This window comes from Jaculus jaculus, chromosome 1, assembly GCF_020740685.1.
Source record: "Jaculus jaculus isolate mJacJac1 chromosome 1, mJacJac1.mat.Y.cur, whole genome shotgun sequence".
NCBI classification, from domain to species: domain Eukaryota; kingdom Metazoa; phylum Chordata; class Mammalia; order Rodentia; family Dipodidae; genus Jaculus; species Jaculus jaculus.
In genome coordinates, this window is record NC_059102.1 from 187293996 (window position 1) to 187313072 (window position 19077).

Genomic DNA, 19077 nt, shown 5'->3' on the forward strand with positions numbered 1-19077 from the left:
AACAACAGTGAATGCTGTGATGAGGGCTGATGACTCAACAGTGAACAGGATGTAGCCTCCAGATTCTTGGAGGTATGCATGTGCATGTGTACACACACGTGCACACACAAATGAGTGTGGAGGCCAGGGTTGACATTGCATGCTTTACTCAATCACTCTCCACCTGACTTTTTGAGGCAGGGTCTCTCATTGAACTTGAAACTCAACAATTCGATTAGACTAGCTAGCCAGCAAACTCCAACAATCCACCTGTCTCTGCCTCTTAAGAACTAGGATTATAGGTGTGTGGGTCTCAACTCAAGTTCTCATGCTTGCACGGCAAGAACTTTACTTAACTGAGCCATTACCCCAGACCTCATCTTTTTTTAAAATTACATATAATTTTTGAACAATTATATGGAATACTGCCCTAATTGCCTTTATATCTTGATATAGAGATCACAAAGTGACTTCTATGTCTCTTTTATGGGTAGAAAGCACTAGAGAAACACTTTTAATTAGTCTTTCAAAATCCAACTTTTTTTCATAGAAAAAAGTGACCAATATCACATGTAGCATTTACATGTTAGTGGGACTATCACAACTCAAAGACCAGTGTCTCACATCTCACTTCCCTACAATCTATACAATGGCCTTATTTTTAGCAATACTTATTTGTTATACTTTGTATTCATGTTCCTGCTCATGGCCCTCAAATGGAATTTACATAATTATGCTAATTAAGAATGTGCATGAACCCAGCATGGTGGCACACAACTTTATTCCCAGCACTTGGGAGGCAGAGGTCGGAGGATCACTGTGACTTCAAGGCCACCCTGCGACTACATAGTGAATTCCAGGTCAGCCTGAATTCCAGGTCAGCCTGGGCTAGAGTGAGACCCTACCTCTACAAACTAAAAAAAAAAAAAAAAAAAAAGAATCTACATGACAATAATGCCTTGTATACTATCCAGTGTGGAGAGCAGGTTAGCCAATCACCCTGTGGTCCTCCCCAGCACAAAAAGAATCTGCATGTCTCTGACTGATATGGAAAGATCATCCAAATATTCATGTGGAAATGACAGCATAGGAAACAATACAAAAACCATACAATTCACTGTTTATAAAATATTTAAGATGTTAGCATTTACATAGCATAGGAAACAAGAAAATAAAGTTACATTCAGTATGCTATCATTGACATATGCTTTGTAATATCTAGATACAAGATAGCAGTAGCCATGATTAATTCCAAGAAAGGAACAATGGTCTTTCAAATATAGGAGTAGAAAGCAAACTTTCTACTATTCTGTAAATCAAGTATGGTGGTATATACTTATAATCTAAACATTCAGGCGGTTCTAGCAGGAGGATTGCAAGTTCAAGTCCAGTCTCTGTTACATAGCAAGACCCTGTGCCAAAGCTGGGGATGTAAGAATGTAGTGTGCTTAGTTAGAATGAACAAAACCCCAGCTGTTATTACTAAACTGGGGGTGGGTAGAAGGATGGTGTGTGTGTGTGTGTGTGTGTGTGTGTGTGTGTGTGTCTGCACGTGTGTGTTGGAGAAACAGGGCACACAGGATCCAAGAAAAGCACATAAACTCAGTTACACTTTCTGATAATAAGATATTATTTACTTTTGGGATAATTCTCTTCACCTCTCGCCCTCCCTCCCTTTCTCCATCTTTCTAGGGTCTCCCTATGTAGCCAAGACTGGCCTCATACTCATCATCCTCCTGCTTCCATCCCTAGTGCAGATGTACAGATGTGAGCCACCCAACCTGGCCAACATTCACTTAATGTATAAGATTAACACTAAAGTGTTTTCTCTGTAAGGGAACTAACAATATGTTTTGCACTCCTTTTACTATCTTAGTACTACCTGTTTGTAAATTCTTTGTACAAGATGTTACAGAAACAGACACAAAAATAATCTTATCATCAACAGGATCATATAAAGACCGTCACAAAATAAAAACTACCACCTACAAACTGTGATAAAGCCTCAATGCATATCAGAGAGTTACTAAGAGTGTACTAGACAAACAACAACAGGGATGTGAATTATGAATACTCAGTACAAACACATCGCCAGTTAGCTAACAGACAATTTTAGTACTCATCCCTTTACCATCTCTCATTTCAGAAGCTGAAAAATGTCAGATATTGTAATCTCCACCATTCACCACAGGTGTGTGTGCAAATACTTCCTTTGAAATAAACTAGTAAATATTTAGAGTATAATGTTCCCTGAAGTTCTGTGAGTTGCTGCAGCAAATTAATCAAACCTAAAAAGGAGATCACAGGAACCTCCATTTTTAGCTTGTCTGGCAGAAGGTGGCAGGTCTGAACTGCTGGTGGCTCTGAAGATGGGATAATCTTGGGGATTAAGCCCTTGATCTACGGTAGCAGAAGCTGATGGGACTTGGGTTAGAAGGAAACTAATCTAGATAGCATCTACTATAAAATTGCTTGTTTTGCTATTATAAAAAGTCTTACACCTTTTGGAGTCACACGTGTCTTCTGCATTGACTATAGTAAAAGAATAGAGGCAAAAAATAAAGGGCATTGTTTTCCTAATATGCTGCATACAGGCACAGAAACAGTGAAGAATACACATTGCATTGCTAACAATGCTTAGCCCTAGGGAGTGGGAATGAAGGTAGAGTCAGAGGAACAGAGAACTTGACTTGTAGTCATGCTTGTCTATACTTCCCTAATGAGTATGATAACCAGGTATTTAAAGTTGAGTAAAGCTGGGCATGGTGGCGCACGCCTTTAATCCCAGCACTTGGGAGGCAGAGGCAGGAAGGATCACCATGAGTTTGAGGACACTCTGAGACTACATAGTGAATTCCAGGCTAGAGCAAGACCCTACCTTGAAAAACCAAAAAATAAATAAAAATAAAAAATGAAGTTGAGTGAAATGAAGTAATAAAGCTGTTTTTGAAGAATAGGCTACCCTTTTAAATCATCCAGATAGTCTGTTTGAAGCAGTCAATATAAACATAATTTATCTGCTGGAATATTTGTTAAGGTACATCCAAAATATGAAAATTGTGATGATGAAAGAGGAAAAATCCATGAAGATGTTAGAGGAAAAGAGAAAGGAAACTCAAATTTCTGAGTAGAAAATGTTGGTTACCAGCCAGATATGGTAGCGCATGCCCTTAATCCCAGCACTTGGGAGACAGGGGTAGGAGGAGTTCAAGGCCACCCTGAGACTACATAGTGAATTCCAGGTCAGTCTGGACTAGAGTGAAACTCTCCTGGGGAAAAAAAAAAAAAAAAAGAAGAAGAAGAAGAAAGTTACCCTTATTCTCTTTCACGTAAGATATAAATCTCAAGCCAAGCATGGTGGTGCACATCTTTAATCCCTGCACTTGGAAGGCAGAGGTAGAAGGATCACCATGAGTTTGAGGCCACCCTGAGATGACAGTGAATTCCAGGTCAACCTGACCGAAAGTGAGACCCTTCCTCGAAAAACAAAAAAAAAAAAAAAAAAAGGGATATAAATTTCAGCTAGGTATAGTGGTACATGCCTGTAATTCCAGCACTTATGACGCTTAAAGTAAAGATGAGGATTCAAGGCCAACCTAGGCAAGGTTAAGACTAGCCTAGTATACATAGTGAGATTATGCTTTCAAAATAAAAGATATAAACTTTCATTTTGTGACCATCATAAAAAGCCAAGTACATAATGTGCTAATTCAATCATATTTTTAATGATTATATATTTTTTAATTTGATAATCAGTTCACATGAAAACTCAGACTCAAGTCGTTAGATGTCCTGAAATAGTCACTTCAACTATCTTCTACTTTCAATCTAGACTAGCTTTTTGTTTGGAGGATTATAGAGATTTATTTTATAATAGGAATGACAGTTATGTAGTACTGCAGTAAGTTATCTTGAGTTACCTTTAGAATGTGACATATCTTAGTTCCTGCATAAATATAATGATACATAATCCAAACAGCAATTATTGACATATTTTATGGACTTTAGAAACCTGCCAGCATACCAGTGCAGGATTCTAAGAATGAGGGCTGACACAGGAATCTACCAAAGTGAAGAATACCTTTTATCAATCAGAACATTTCCTCAGTACAGTGAGGACAATACTTACAAATGGAGTTAAAGTTCAAATATGTTAATTAGTGTCTAAATTTTTGTACTTAACTCACTGCCTCTTCAAAAGCAGTAATAAGTTAAACTGTGAAGGGACAGTGTGGAATATTATCCCAGAATCTAATTGAATTTTATATGCATATTTATTGAAGTAAAAATGATTCTTTTTTTCTGAGAATACATTCACAAAATAAATTCTTACAAGAAAAATACACAAAACTTATAGATGGCTTAGGGACTATTTTGAACTCTCGTGCAAAGTTCACGGACCTTCAAAAGATTCTCTGTACTGCACAATGTTGGGATGCTTCATGTTTGCCAGCACCGCAACTTCCCTCCTGGACTCTTCTCTTTCTTTGCTGGACATCTTAAATGAGAGGAAAAAAGAAAATAGTAAATGAAACCACTGTCAGAAGTTTGTCAATAAGAGAGTGCTAACAGTACAATCAAGATAACACAGTAAGAAGTTAAAAAGAATGAACTGAATCCTAAGTAGAAGCATTTTAAAGGTGTCCAATCTAGATTCTGTTAAACAACAGAAGCTCAGGCTTTATCCCTATTGCCACATGACAACAAAGAAAAGCCCAGAAAGGACATGCACACTTCTAAAATGAATGCCATTCTGAGACTAAGGCAGTCTTTTACATTAGGTTACACTTCTAAAGCACTCTAACAACAACAACAAAAAATCCCACTGTGACAAAATCATTACTTGTGTAACCAAAGTAAAAATATACTTACTCTAGAGATGCTAATTTCCTTGATAACATACTGTCTGCCATCTTCTGTAGATTTAACAAGAACAGCTTTTCCAAAAGAACCTTCTCCAATCTTTTGCAGTCGAACATACTTCTCCATTGTTCTTTTTCTAAGGCATTTTTATAGGCATTCTAAATATTAAAAACAACAATAAACAGAAAGCAAATCTTCTATAATGATTATGTTTAATTCAAATGGAAATTGCTTAATGACTTCTATCTTTAAAAATATATTAACATCTTTATTGAAAGTTAAACTATCTGTTTTATATATACAACTGATTTATAGCTAAAAAGAACAAAACCAAAAAGTTTCAATTTTGATTTTTTTGCATGTATATATGTGGTATATGTGTGTGTTAACATGTGTGGAGCGCATCAGTGTATAAGTTTACATATATATGCACATAAATGCATGGAGGTGTGTCCTTGGGAGCAGACCTTGGGGTATATTAGTCTAGCCCACTGGGTACAGATAGCTCACTCTTGCTGCTACCTTCCGGCTGATATGCTGTAACAAGATGTGATTTTCTTGGGATAAATTCTGAATTCAGATGATACATAGGTCAAACATTTATGAACAAATTACTTAGGTGTCCTAAAGAAATATATATCAATTTATGTATAAAAATGTTGGCTCAGATATCTGTTATTAACAATGGTTATTACCTATTAAAATCTCAGAGAGGACCGGGCGTGGTACACATGCCTTTAATCCCAGCATTTGGGAGGCAGAGGTAGGAGGATAGCTGTGAGTTCAAGGCTTGCTTGAAAGTACATAGTGAATTCCAGGTCAGCCTGGGCTAGAGTGAGACCCTACCTCAAAAAACCAAAATCCAACAACAACTACAACAAAAAAATCTCAGATAGGGGCTGGACAGATGGTTTAGAGGTTAAGATGCTTACCTTAGAAGCCTAAAGACCCAGGTTTGATTCCCCAGTACCCATGTAAGCCAAATGCACAAGGTGGGGCTTACATATGGAGTTCACTTGCAGTGGCTGGAGCCCTGGCGCATGTGCACTCTCTTTCTCTCATATAAATTTTAAAAGTATTTTTTAAAAAATCAGAGAGGGATGGCTTAGTGGTTAAGGCATTTGCCTGCAAAGCCAAAGGACCCAGGTTTGATTCCCCAGAACCCATGTTAGCCAGATGCACAAGGGGGTGCACACATCTGGACTTCGTTTGCAGTGGCTGGAGGCCCTGGCACACCCATTCTCCTTCCCTCCCTCTTTCTCTGTCAAATGAATATAAAATAAAGTATTTTTAAAAATCTGAGAGAAGCTGGGCATGGTGGCACAGGCCTTTAATGCCAGCACTCGGGAGGCAAAGGTAGGAGGACTGCCAGGAGTGAATTCCAGGTCAGCCCAGGCTAGAGTGAGATCCTACCTCGAAACCCACCCACCTTCCCCCTCCCTGCTGCCAAAAAAAAAAAAAAAAAAAAGATCTGAGAGAAGAAATCAAGGGCAGTAAAGAGCACTGAACCCTTACAGAGTGTTTGGATTTAAATCCTAGCTTTATCCCTTACTTATCACGTGACCTTACACTATTTATGCAACTTTATGTACCTCAGTTTCTTCATCTGTAAAATGTATATGACCACAGTATGTACTTACAGAGCCATTGGGAAAATCAAGTTCATAATGCGCTAAAAATGGTGCCTGGCAAATGTCGATTAATGTGTCACTACTTGTTAGTACTCATGCTTGGCGAAACAGATGGTACTTCATTTAAATTCTTCCACAATGAAAAATACTTTCACATTTATTGAACATTTCTTCTCTTTTGGAATACTCCCCTACATTCTTTATCAATTTCTACTTGCATCATTTTCATTAATTTGCAAACTCTCATGTGATGAAGCCCTTTATCATAGAGATTAAAATTTTTCTTTTTTTTTCATTTTTCGAGGTAGGGTCTCACTCTAGCTCAGGCTGACCTGGAAATCACTCTGTAGTTTTAGGGTGTCTTCGAACTAATGGCAATCCTCCTACCTCTGCCTCCCAAGTGCTGGGATTAAAGGTGTGTGCCACCACGCCCGGCTAAAAAAAAAATCTTTTCAAAAGATAGGGTTTCATCATGAGATACAGTGAGACTCTACCTCAGAAAACCAAAAAAAAAAAAAAGGGTTTCATTATGCCACCCAGAATACTCCCAAACTTACCATCCATCTTTTTCCATAGTGGGATTACAAGAATACACCACCTAGCCCAGATTCATGTGAACAAATTTATTTATCTTTTTATTTATATTCCTGGTTTTGGTATCATATGTAGTCCCTTATGAGAGCAAGATAATTGACTAATATCCTTAGTAGCAGTAACAATAGTAATTTTAGATGTCAGAAAATAATGTAGGAGATAGAAAAAGCTTAAAAGGTGAGTGTATGAAAGTTATAAAATAACCAACACAGGCAGTATTGTTTAATGTGGACATAAAAGAATTCACTACTTTAACCTGGAAGTAATAAAAGAAAGAAAGAAAGATTCCGTTTCCTTAAATGACAAAATCCACATTATGATCCTGAAAATCTAATGCCCAAAGTTCAGTATGAAGTAAATTGAGGAGACAGTCATTCCTTATAAAGTTTTGTGGCAGAACCTTCCTCAACTTTGGAAAACACCATAATCATATTCCATTTCAATTTCTATGGGAAATAGGCATGCTTTGAGCAATATCAAGAGAAATAAATAAAACATTATCATAGGACATCATTAGTGAGTTAAAAAGGAACATGGTCCAAGTTGCATCTATTGGCACAATAGAATGGATACCTGGGAATCAGCCAAAACTTAATGCTTTCTCTAGGGCATGCAAGTTCAATATATTATCATGCTACTTAACTCATTTTAGAAGGCTAGACTTTATGAAATAAATTAAATTAGCCAATATCCACATGATAGTACTTCAACATCATCACGTGAAATTTTGCCAAGACAGAAAAATCTAAATTTGTCAAGTTGGTTCTTCATCAAAATTTAGGGGCCAATTCTAACAAAACTCCAATGTCCCTAGTGTTATATTCTATGCTAGCTACATCACGAAGCACTGTGGTTTTGAGTGACATAGTAAAATAGAAGAGAATCTAACCTTACCACTGCAGCAAATTGTTACCAAATAATGCCAAACACAGATAACTCTCTAAGCAATGAGAGGTCTGTGGTTAATGAATTTCAGACTGGGAAGTTTTAGATTAGGAAGCTATAGGAAAAAAAAAACATGAAAAAAATGGTTTTTTTATGTTCTATAACACATTTAACTGAACTACCTACTTCACAGCTGTGAGGCTTCTCAAATCACTTATCATAGAAAAAAATTTCAAAACAAGCTAAAGATAAGATGTGCTATACACATCCAAAAATCATAACATGTAACTAAATGATTCCTAATAGTAACCAAACTGGGCTGGAGAGATGGCTCAGTGGCTAAAAGCAAGCTGCTTGCAAAGCCTTACTGCCTGGGTGTGACTCTCCAGTACCCACATGCAGCCATACGCACAACGTGATGCATGCATCTATAGTTTGTTTGCAGTGGCCACGTCCATTTCCTCCCTATCAAATAAAAAAAATACTAAAAAAACAAATTATTAATAAACGTTTACTTTTTCTATGCTTGAACTTTCAAAATCAAATGAAATGCCCATCAACATCCTGATGCACTGTATAATATTCTCAAAGATTCCAGTAATTACATCAATTTCATCTTTATAATACAAAGATGGTATCCAAGATACTATAAAACAAAATCAGAGATTTTTCTTGTCATTTGTGCTTTGCACTGTTACATAGCAAAGTGATAAACTCAGAACCAAGAGTCCAGCTACATAAAAAAGAGAACCTGAATTCTCTATGCTTTAGTTTTTTCATCTAAAAACACAGAAACCATACAAATTTAAAAATGATAGAACTGTAATGCCTTACCAATTATAAAGAAAGAAAAAGTAGTTTAGAAAATTGAAACTTAACAGTGCTTAGAATTGTACTATTTGTCACAAAGAATAGAAATGATAGTGATAAAGATACGTGGCCAAAACCTTTCCATCCAAGTAAAACAAAACAAAACAAAAAAATCAGTCATGTTAAATTCCTTAGTTGAATTCTTTGTTTTGTTTTGTTTTCAAGGTAGAGTTTCACTCTAGCCAAGGCTGACCTGGAATAATTCACTCTGTATTCTCAGGGTGACCTCAAACTCAGGGAGATCCCCCTACCTCTGCCTCTTACGGTCAAATATATCTGGCTGAACATATATATTTACCTCTACTTCTTCCCCAAAACTAACAAACATGATTTTAAAGGGGTCAAAAAGGCAGAAGAGGCCGGGCGTGGTGGTGCATGCCTTTAATCCCAGCACTTGGGAGGCAGAGGTAGAATAATTCCAGGTCAGCCTGAGTTAACATGAGACCCTACCTTGAAAAACCAAAAAGAAAAAAAAAAAAAAAAAGGCAGAAGAGACAAGAAGATAACAGCAGCAAAATGACTCTGCAAGTTAACACAAGAACAAGTAGCTGACCCTGGGCCCTAGACCCAAGATGTGATGTAAGCTAGGCGTGCAACAACACAAGTCAGAAACAAGCCAAGTTCCCACCACACACCACCAGCAGCTCCATCACTGGAAGCAACCCAAACAGTACATCTGAAAGTGAGAATAACTCTAGGTCTCAACTCGGATGGGATGAAAGACAGTATGGGAAGCCTAGAAAATGGACCAACAGTAAATATTTAATGAAGAACACGATATCAACCTAAACTCTAGGTGATAAAGTACAGAAATGTAAAAAAAAAAAAAAAAGTAGTAAAAATAAAGCATATGAGAATGTTTTATAATCACAGATTGAGTAGTTTAAATATACCACAAATTGGAAAGCCCTAATATGATTGCACAATATATTGCATAGTAAAAAATATTAGTCAAGGGCTGGAGAGATGGCTTAGCGGTTAAGCACTTGCCTGTGAAGCCTAAGGACCCCGGTTCGAGGCTCGGTTCCCCAGGTCCCACGTTAGCCAGATGCACACGGGGGCGCACGCGTCTGGAGTTCGTTTGCAGAGGCTGGAAGCCCTGGCGCACCCATTCTCTCTCTGTCCCTCTATCTGTCTTTCTCTCTGTGTCTGTCACTCTCAAATAAATAAATAAATAATTTAAAAAATATTAGTCAAACATAATGATTAATGTCACCAAGGAGTCATTTTTGTAATAAATAAAAACTCCTAGCAAGTTGTTTTGCTGGACACCTTTAACCCCAGCACTCAGGAGGCAGAGAAAGCAGGAATGCTGTGAGTTTGAGTCCAGCCTAAGACTACATAGTGAATTCCAGGTCAGCCTGAGGTAGAGACCCTACCATGAAAATTAAACAAATAAGCAACAACAACAACAAAAAATAAAACTCCTACAAAAACACACACACACACATCACAACAGGGGCCAGGCATGGTGGCACACACCTTTAATCTCAGCACTTGGAAGGCAGAGGTAAGAGGATTGCCATGAGTTCAAGACCACCCTGAGACTACATAGTGAATTCCAGGTCAGCCTGGGCTAGAGGGAGACCCTACCTCAAAAAACCAACGCCACCCCTCAACACATGGGGAAAAAAAAAACAAAAACAGGGAAGTGAACAAAGCATATGAAATCAAAGAGAAACAGAATTTTATAATGGGGATAGGTTTTATGTTGGGTATTATTTTACAATAATTTTTAGTACATGTAAGAGATGGCATTTCTCAGATGCACAAACTGATGCATGCATCTGAAGTTCGTATGCAGTGGCAGGAGGTCCTGGAGTGACTATATTCTAGTCATTCATTCTCTCTCAAATAAATAAACAAATAAATTTTTTTTAAGAAAAGAGATGGATAAAAAAATAAAATAAATTAAAAAGCAGAGATGGAGTGCTAGGCGTGATGGCACATGCCTTTAATCCCAGCACTCAGGAGGCAAAGGTAGAAGAATCACTGTGAGTTCAAGGCCACCCTGAGACCACATAGTGAATTGAAGGTCAGTAGAGTGAGACCCTACCAGGAAAAAACTGGAGAGATGGCTTAGCAAATAAGGGCTCTTGCCTACCAAGCCAAAAGACCAAGGTTTGATTTCCGAGGACTCACACAACCAGATGCACAAAGTGGTGCATGCATTTGGAGATCATTTGCAGAGGCTGAAAGCCGTAGCATGTCCATTCATTTTCTTTCTCCCGCCCCTCCTTCTCTCATAAATAAATAAATATTTTAAAGAGAGAGAGAGACGGGACTGGAGAGATGGCTTAGCGGTTAAGGTGTTTGCCTGCAAAGCACAAGGAATATGGTTTGATTCCCCAAGACCCACATAAGCCAGATGCACAATGGGGTGCATGTGTCTGGAGTTGGTTTGCAGTGGGTGGAAACCCTGGCATGCCCATTCTCTTTCCCTTTCTCTGCATCTCTCTCTCTCTCTCTCTCAAATAAGTAAGAATAAAGTAAAAACACGAGAGAGAGAGAAAGAGTATTTCTCAACCCTGTGAATGGCAAAATTCTGAGACTGTTGTTGTTATGCTATTTTGGAGAGGAATAGAAGGAAACAATCCATGGTAGCCTAAATTGGTACAAATATAACAATACAACATTATCAATCAAACTATAAACATACCAAGACTATGACCCAGCCCTTCTATGTTTAGGAACTAACCATATACATATTTTCAAGTGTATTAAAATGACACATATACAAAGTCATCCCCTGCAGTGCTGTGTCTAATGACAAAATTTAAACAGCTATCAACAGTCAAGGAAGCAGCGCTGATATTGATAGGGATTGGTTTCAAAACAGGTATTAGATTTTTTTTAAGGATCAGAATAATAAATGTGTGGGGATGTAGAAAAAGAGGAACCCTTCTACACTGCTGATGGGAATGCAATCTGGTCCAGCCATTGTGGAAAACAGTGTGGAGGTTCCTAAAACAGCTAGAGATTGATCTACCATATGACCCAGCTATAGCGCTCCTAGGCATATATCATATATCCAAAGGACTCATCTCATTTCCTTAGAAGTACGTGCTCTACCATGTTTATTGCTGCTCAATTTATAATAGCTGGGAAATGGAACCAGCCTAGATGTCCCTCAACTGATGAGTGGATAATAAAGATGTGGCACATTTATACAATGGAGTTCTACTCAGCGGTAAAGAAAACTGAAGTTATGAAATTTGCAGAAAAAGGGATGGACCTAGAAAGGATTATACTAAGTGAGGTAACCCAGGCCCAGAAAGCCAAGCGCCACATGTTCTCTCTCATATGGGGATCCTAGCTACAGATGATTGGGCTTCTGCCTGAGAAGGAAAATACTTGGTAGCAGAGGCCAGTAAGTGAAAAAGGAGACATAAAGGGAAGAGAAAGGAAGGGAGGAGGATATTTAATAGGTTGATATTGTATATATGTAAGTACAATAAATGTGGTATATAGTAGCTCCCTCCCTCAACCAAGGGAGACATGTTTCACAACCTTCACTGAACACCTAAAAAAACACAAGGCACACATAATACCAAACCATATATATTTATAGATACACATAGTTTTCTTCTATACATACATACCTATGGTAAAGTTTAACTTACAAATTATGCAAGATATTAGTAACAATAAATTATAACAATATATTATAATAGAAGTTAAGTGGCCTCTCTCCCAATCTTATTCTGCATCATTTAAAGGAAGCTCTTTGCAAGTTCTCTTTGGCAAATCTAAATTGTCAGCATCACTACTTTTTCACTTTAGAGCCATTAAGTACAGTTGTGGTGGCGCACACCTTTTCAGCACTTGGGAGGCAGAGGTAGGAAGATCACTGTGAGCTCAAGGCCATCCTGAGACTCCATAGTGAATTCCAGGTCAGCCTGGGCTAGAGTGAGACTGTACCTCGAAATACCAAATATAAAAAATTTAAAAAAAAGAATTACCTGAATACAAGCACTATTATGACAGCTAATCAGATAACCCATAAAGCTACTAAGGGGAAGGTAGCTAGTGTAGAGTGGAGAAAGATGATATAAAGGTATGAGTCATGTCTTAAGAAAACAGGGCAGGACAGTTTGAGATCTCATTGTGCTACTACTCAGAATGGTCTATAATTTAAAAATTATTTAGGGCTGGAGAAATGGCTTAGCGGTTAAACGCTTGCCTGTGAAGCCTAAGGTCCCCGGTTCGAGGCTCGGTTCCCCAGATCCCACGTTAGCCAGATGCACAAGGGGGCGCACGCGTCTGGAGTTCGTTTGCAGAGGCTGGAGGCCCTGGCGCGCCCATTCTCTCTCTCTCCCTCTATCTGTCCTTCTCTCTGTGTCTGTCACTCTCAAATAAATAAATAAAAATAAAAATAATAAAAATTATTTAAAAAAATTATAAATTGCTCTATTTTTGGAGACAGGGTCTCAGTTCTAGCCTATGCTAACCAGGAACTCACTTTAGCCAAGGTTGGTTTTGAACTCACAGCAATCCTACTACCTCTACCTCTTGAGAACTGGGAGTATAGCCATAAGCCACCATAACTGGCTTATGAATTACTAATTTCTGGAATTTCTCATTTAATACTTTTAGACCCCAGTGGGCCACGGGTAACTGAAATTGTGGATAACAGCAAGTACCACATTACTATTGATGTAGTAAAAGGAAATATATATATATATATATTTATATTTCCATTTGTTTAAATATACATATGTATAAACATATAAAGTAGTTATTGAAGTAATACTCTGATGGCTGTACAATAAATTGGTAATACTGATTGACTCCAAGGAAGGAAACTGAGCTGGTAAGAGAAAGTTTTTCAATCTTTTATGCTTTCTGAATTTTGAACAATCTTAACATATCACCTATTCAAAACAATAAAATTAAAACTTGAAACCAACAGCATATTGCTGATACCCAAGTAGGAAGAATGCTAGCTAGGCCAACTATTCCTGAACAGAAGTTCCCTAAACAGGAATGGGAATATAACCTGGTGGCAGAGCTCCTGTCTAGCATTTACCAGGTCCCAATGTCAAGCCACAACAATGAAAAAGAAAGCCCATGAACAATTCCCTATTTCCAAACTCCTCACTTTTTGTCTGACATTTGAAGTTTTTGTATAGTAGCACTTCTCTTCAAGCATGCCAGTTATCATCCAGAAAAATACAACCCAACCTGTAGTCAATTAGATATATCTTATTCCATTTTTCTAAGAATTTAATCACATAAGCAACATTTGATGTAACAAAGTATTGTGTGTATGAAAACCAGCAGGGTATACGAAAAATCACATTCTCATCAACCTGGAACACATGCTGATAGGTAGTAAAATCAGCTGTTTCAGATATCTGATGGGCAGGTTATCTTGTCCCATATTTATCTCATTTGTACAAGAATGATAACAGATTTCAAGAAGTCTTTTTGTTACTGTTTGTAAGGACAAAACATGCACATGGCTCTTACAAAATAAATATGCAACTTGAACTATGAAAGAGGGTCAGTGTATCTTCTCAGAAAGCAAAATCTCTTCCTTTATTTATCATTACTAAAAAAAAAAGGGGGGGGAGCTGGAGAGATGGCTCAGCAATTAAGGTGCTTGCCTGCAAAGCCTAATGACACCGGTTTGATTTTCCAGTACACACACAAAGCCAGATGCACAAAGTGGTGTGTGCATTTGGAGTTTGAATGCAGTCTCAAGAGGCCCTGGAGTGCCCATTTTCATTCTCTGGTTTTTTTTTTTTTTAAAACTTATAAACAAGTTCATAAAGTTCTTTTTTTTTTTTTTTCAAGGTAAGGTTTCATCCTAGTTCCGACTGACCTGGAATTCACTATGCAGTCTCAGGGTGATCTCAAACTCATGGTGATCCTCCTACCTCTGCCTCCCGAGTGCTGGGATTAAAGGTGTGTGCCATCATGCCTGGCTACAAATAAAATTTTTAAAACCAGAAAGCAAAAATAGGGTTTTTGGCTCTTTTCAAAATGTGTTTTTCTTCCCCGTAAGTATATTCACACAATACTCGAGGAGTTTGCAGTAGAAATTACCAACATATAAGTAAAAGCTTTCTATCTGTGAAAAGGTATCAAGTTCATGTGTAGACTAGATGGCAGATGAGACAAAGTTTACTTGGAATACAATGCCAACATATTGTTAACATGACCTCAAAAGAACTTCTGTGGCTAAGTTCCACAGCCTTTACTGAATTTCTGATTTGACTTTTCCTGTGCAAAAACCTGTTTTCCCACAAAGTAAGCGCCTTGCATTTCACTAGACAATGAACAGTTTTCAATGCAGCAGAGCCATAGGTCCGCTAAGTGCAAAGCCATCTCAACTGCAAACAAAGACTGACTTCTCTTCACACTTGGCTCCCCTCCATCTCCACAATACTGCTGCATCATAAAAGGTCGTTATCTTAGATGGACTACTACTTTTCAGACTCAATAAAACATTTCACATGTGATTTATGTAGACAATAAAAAATCATTTCTGCTCCCTGGAGCAAGTGAAAGAATAAATGAGCAACTGGGTGTGGTGGCGCACGTCTTTAATCCCAACACTTGGGAGGCAGAGGACTGCTGTGAATTACAGGCCACCCTGAGACTACATAGTGAATTCCAGGTCAATCTGGGCTAGAGCGAAACCTTACATCAGGAAAAAAGAAAAAAAAAAAAGGATAAATGAACCTGGGTTAAAAAGTTATAGAAGATGAATGTATTGGTCCATGTCTTTACTACCAGCATTCTGGAGGATTCTCTGTAGGAGAATCACAGTGAGTTCAAGGCCAACCTGGAGCTACTGTGAGACCCTGCCTGGAAAAACCCAACCAACCAAAGAAACCAACATGCAACCAAATGTAGTTATGGAGGTTGAGGTGTATAACTCAGTGGCAGAAAACTTATCAAGCATAGATTCAATTACAAGTATCCTCCCCCAAAGTTATGATTAATTATTAACGGAGTAAAACTTTTAATACAGTACATATATAAACTGTCAAATCACAAAGAGAGAACAGAAACACCAGGTTATAGTGAACCTGTTAAAATGCTTTACATGTTCTCCTAACTAAGTACATATAATTTAAGATCAAAGACACCTAGTCAATTTAAATGGCTGCTTCTTCATACTACGCTTGCTATTATTTCAATTCCGTTATCATTTGATAATGTCCAAGGATTGCTTTGAAACACACAGCTTCTTAAGAGTTACCATTTTACTGAGATGAAGGTATATTATCTCCAAATACTCCAGGTGAGTATCCATGCAATCTCTATAGAAACAAATACACACAGGTGTCCTCAATTCCAGGATGACTTCACGATTTTGCATGTCATTCCTTCCCCCAAGTGTAACTTACCTCAATGACACAGGACTTCAGTCGGTATGACGGGCTGATCAGAAAGCAACGGTCTCGAAGCGCTAGTGTCTTCTAGTAGGGCTTAATGAGGTAGGAGCATCACCGTGCATTTTGAACTTGACCTGAAAGAGACAGCAAGGCTGCCTGATCAGTAGCAGCAGCTCACGGCCGCACACTGAGCGGGGCTGGGACTCCGCCCCCGCCCTCCCCGAAAGTGCTGGACAGGAGCCCGGTACCCGCGCTGGGGACAGACACTCGGGCTCCGGGCCCTTGGAGACGGCGGGCGGGAGTGTCGCCTTAGAGCCGCTCCAACTTCCCAGGTGGTTGCCAGGGGCTGCGGCTAGGCGGGGACGGGTAGCATGGGGGCGGGAGGCTGGCTACCTGCCTGTCACGTCCTCCCACCTCGCCACGGGGACTCTAGATTCCGGGACGTGGACCGCCGCCCAGCACCGGAGAGCGAACAGTCCACACGCTCCCACGTCCCATAAACCCAGGAGCTCCTGCCGAGAAAGGGGGCGCGGCCGCCGCGTCGCAGGCGCGGGCGGGTGACGTCAGCGCGCAGGAGACGCCGCGTCGGGGGCGGGGCCGGGAGGCGCGGCCACGTAGGGCCGACGTCCTGGGGGCGTGGCCTGCGCGACCCAGAGCGGCCAGAGTGGAAGAGACTGTGAGATATGGAGAAGGTTTGGGAAAAAGTGCAAAGCTGGAAGGAGGCAGCGAGAAGGGGGAGAATTCAGTCATAGGAACCAACTCAGAATGAAACGTAACTTTTCCCCACACAGAGAAAGGGTTTTCTTATGTTGTTTTTGAGACAGCGTCTCCCTCTATCCCAGGTTGACCTGGAACTCACGTGAGTGCTGAGTAGAATCATGGAATCATTGTGTAGACATACCACATCTTCATTATTAATTATCAAATGTTGGGCACCTGCGTTGATGCCACTTGTTAGCTATTACGAATTGAGCAACGATAAACATGGTTGAGCAAATATCTCTGCAGTGAAGAGTGGAGCCCTTAGGGTAGATGCCCAACAGAGGAATGTCTGGGTCAGTTGGCAGCTCTTTTTTAATCTTTTTTTCAGGAGGCTCTACATTGATTTCCATAGTGGTTGTGCAAGTTTGCCCTCCCACCGGCAGTGAATGAAGGTTCCTCTTTCCCCAAAGCCTAGCTAACATTTATTATTGTTTAATTTTTTAATGATTGCCATCTCAGGGCTGAAGATATGGCTTAGCAGTTATGGCACTTGCCTGTGAAGCCTAAGAACTCATGTTGGAATCTCCAGGTCCCATGTAGCCAGATGCAAAGTAATTCAATGTTGCACATGTGCACAAGGGCTGAATGCATCTGGAGTTCATTCACAGTGGCTGAAGGCCCTGGCACACCCATTCCATTCAGTTCTCTGCCCCATATTTGGAGTGGATTGTTTTATTTTTATTTTTATTTTTATTTTCTTTTTGCTTGTTTTTTTGAGTTCTTTGTAGATTCTAGATATTAGGGCTTGGTCTGTGATATGCCTGATGGAGGTTTTCTACAATTCTGTGGGTAGTTTGCTGGCTCTGTTTATCATATGTTTGTCTGTACAAAAGTTTTTTGTCTTCATGATATCCCACTAGTTGAGTGATTGTTTAATTTCTCAGCTGCTGGGGTATTGTTCAGGAAGTCTTTCCCCCACTCCTATATCATGGAGGACTCCCCTATTTTTTCTTCTAGGAAATTAAGAGTTTCAGGTCCTATGTTGGGGTCTTTAATCTATTTGGATTTGATATTTGTGCATGGTGAGAGAAGTGGGTTGTTTCATTTTTCCACACGTGTTATCCAATTTGACCAGCACCATTGGTGGAAGATGCTGTCTTTTCTCCAGTGTACATTGTTGGACCCTTCATAAAAGATCAAGTAGCTGTAGCTGCTTGAACTGCGGGCTTCCCCAGCTTGTATTTTTAAATTTTTATTTATTTATTTGAAAGAGAGAAAGAAAGGCAGAGAGGGGGAGAGAGAAGGGGAAAAAGAGAATGGGCGTGCCAGGGCATACAGCCACTGCAAACGAACTCCAGATGCTTGCACCACCTTGCGCATCTGGCTTACGTGGGTCCTGGGGAATCAAACCTGGGTTCTTTGGCTTTGCAAGCAAGTGCCTTAAGTACTAAGGCATCTCTCCAGCCCCCCAACTCATTTTTTAAATTCATTTATAAACTCAGAGTTTTTGCTTCTAGGACCAGGGAGCCAAAATGTACATATCAGGATTACTATTATTGTTTATAACCAGAAACACTAACATGATTGCCTAACAACTAATCGATTAAAATAAATTACAGTATATTCAAACAATGGAAAAATCTAAAACCTTTTCAAAAAGTATCTTATCATTTCAGAGGGTATCAAAATCAGTATCTATTTTTATTGACATTGAAAGGTATCTGTTGCTGTCAAGTTCATATTGCTGGTAGAAATCACCCAACCAAGAACATCTTGTAGGAAAAATAAGTTAATTTTGGCTTATAGGCTCTAGGGGAAGCTCCATGATGGCAGGGGGAAAATGATGACATGAGCAGAGGGTGGACATCACCTCCTGTTCCACATACGATGAACAACAGGAACAGGAGAGTGTGCCAAACACTGGCAAGGGGACAACTGCTATAACACCCATAATTTTGCCCCCAACAATAACACTGCCACCTGGAGGTATACCAAATCTCCATCAGCTGGGAACATCACCTAAGTTTATGGGGGAGCACCTGAATCAAATCACCACAGTATCCTTGTTATATATTTTTTAATAGTTTTTTTTTTTTTTTTTTTTTTTTTAGAGAGAGAGAGAGAGAGAGAGAGAGAAAGAAAGAAAGAAAGAGATTGGGCATGCCAGGGCCTTTCAGCCACTGTGAATGAACTCCAGACGTGTG

General features: G+C 39.3%; 1 protein-coding gene across 6 annotated transcripts in view; it reads right to left on the reverse strand.

Annotated features, from left to right (window-relative positions):
• Nek1 (NIMA related kinase 1) overlaps positions 1-16720 on the reverse strand; it is a 176937-nt gene extending 160217 nt beyond the window's left edge. For 5 of the 6 annotated variants that reach the window (XM_045153398.1, XM_045153380.1, XM_045153392.1 and 2 more), the window contains exons 1-4: positions 16565-16710; positions 16184-16305; positions 4852-5000; positions 4381-4477 (exon numbers count right to left, since the gene is read on the reverse strand). In XM_045153398.1, coding sequence (XP_045009333.1) covers positions 4381-4477; positions 4852-4968 — 214 coding nt within the window. In that variant the 5' untranslated portion in view covers positions 4969-5000; positions 16184-16305; positions 16565-16710. Of the gene's footprint in view, positions 1-4380; positions 4478-4851; positions 5001-16183; positions 16306-16564 lie in introns of all 6 variants that reach the window. The other variant, XM_045153373.1, reaches the window with a different exon arrangement.
• Between the last annotated feature and the right edge of the window lie 2357 nt (positions 16721-19077).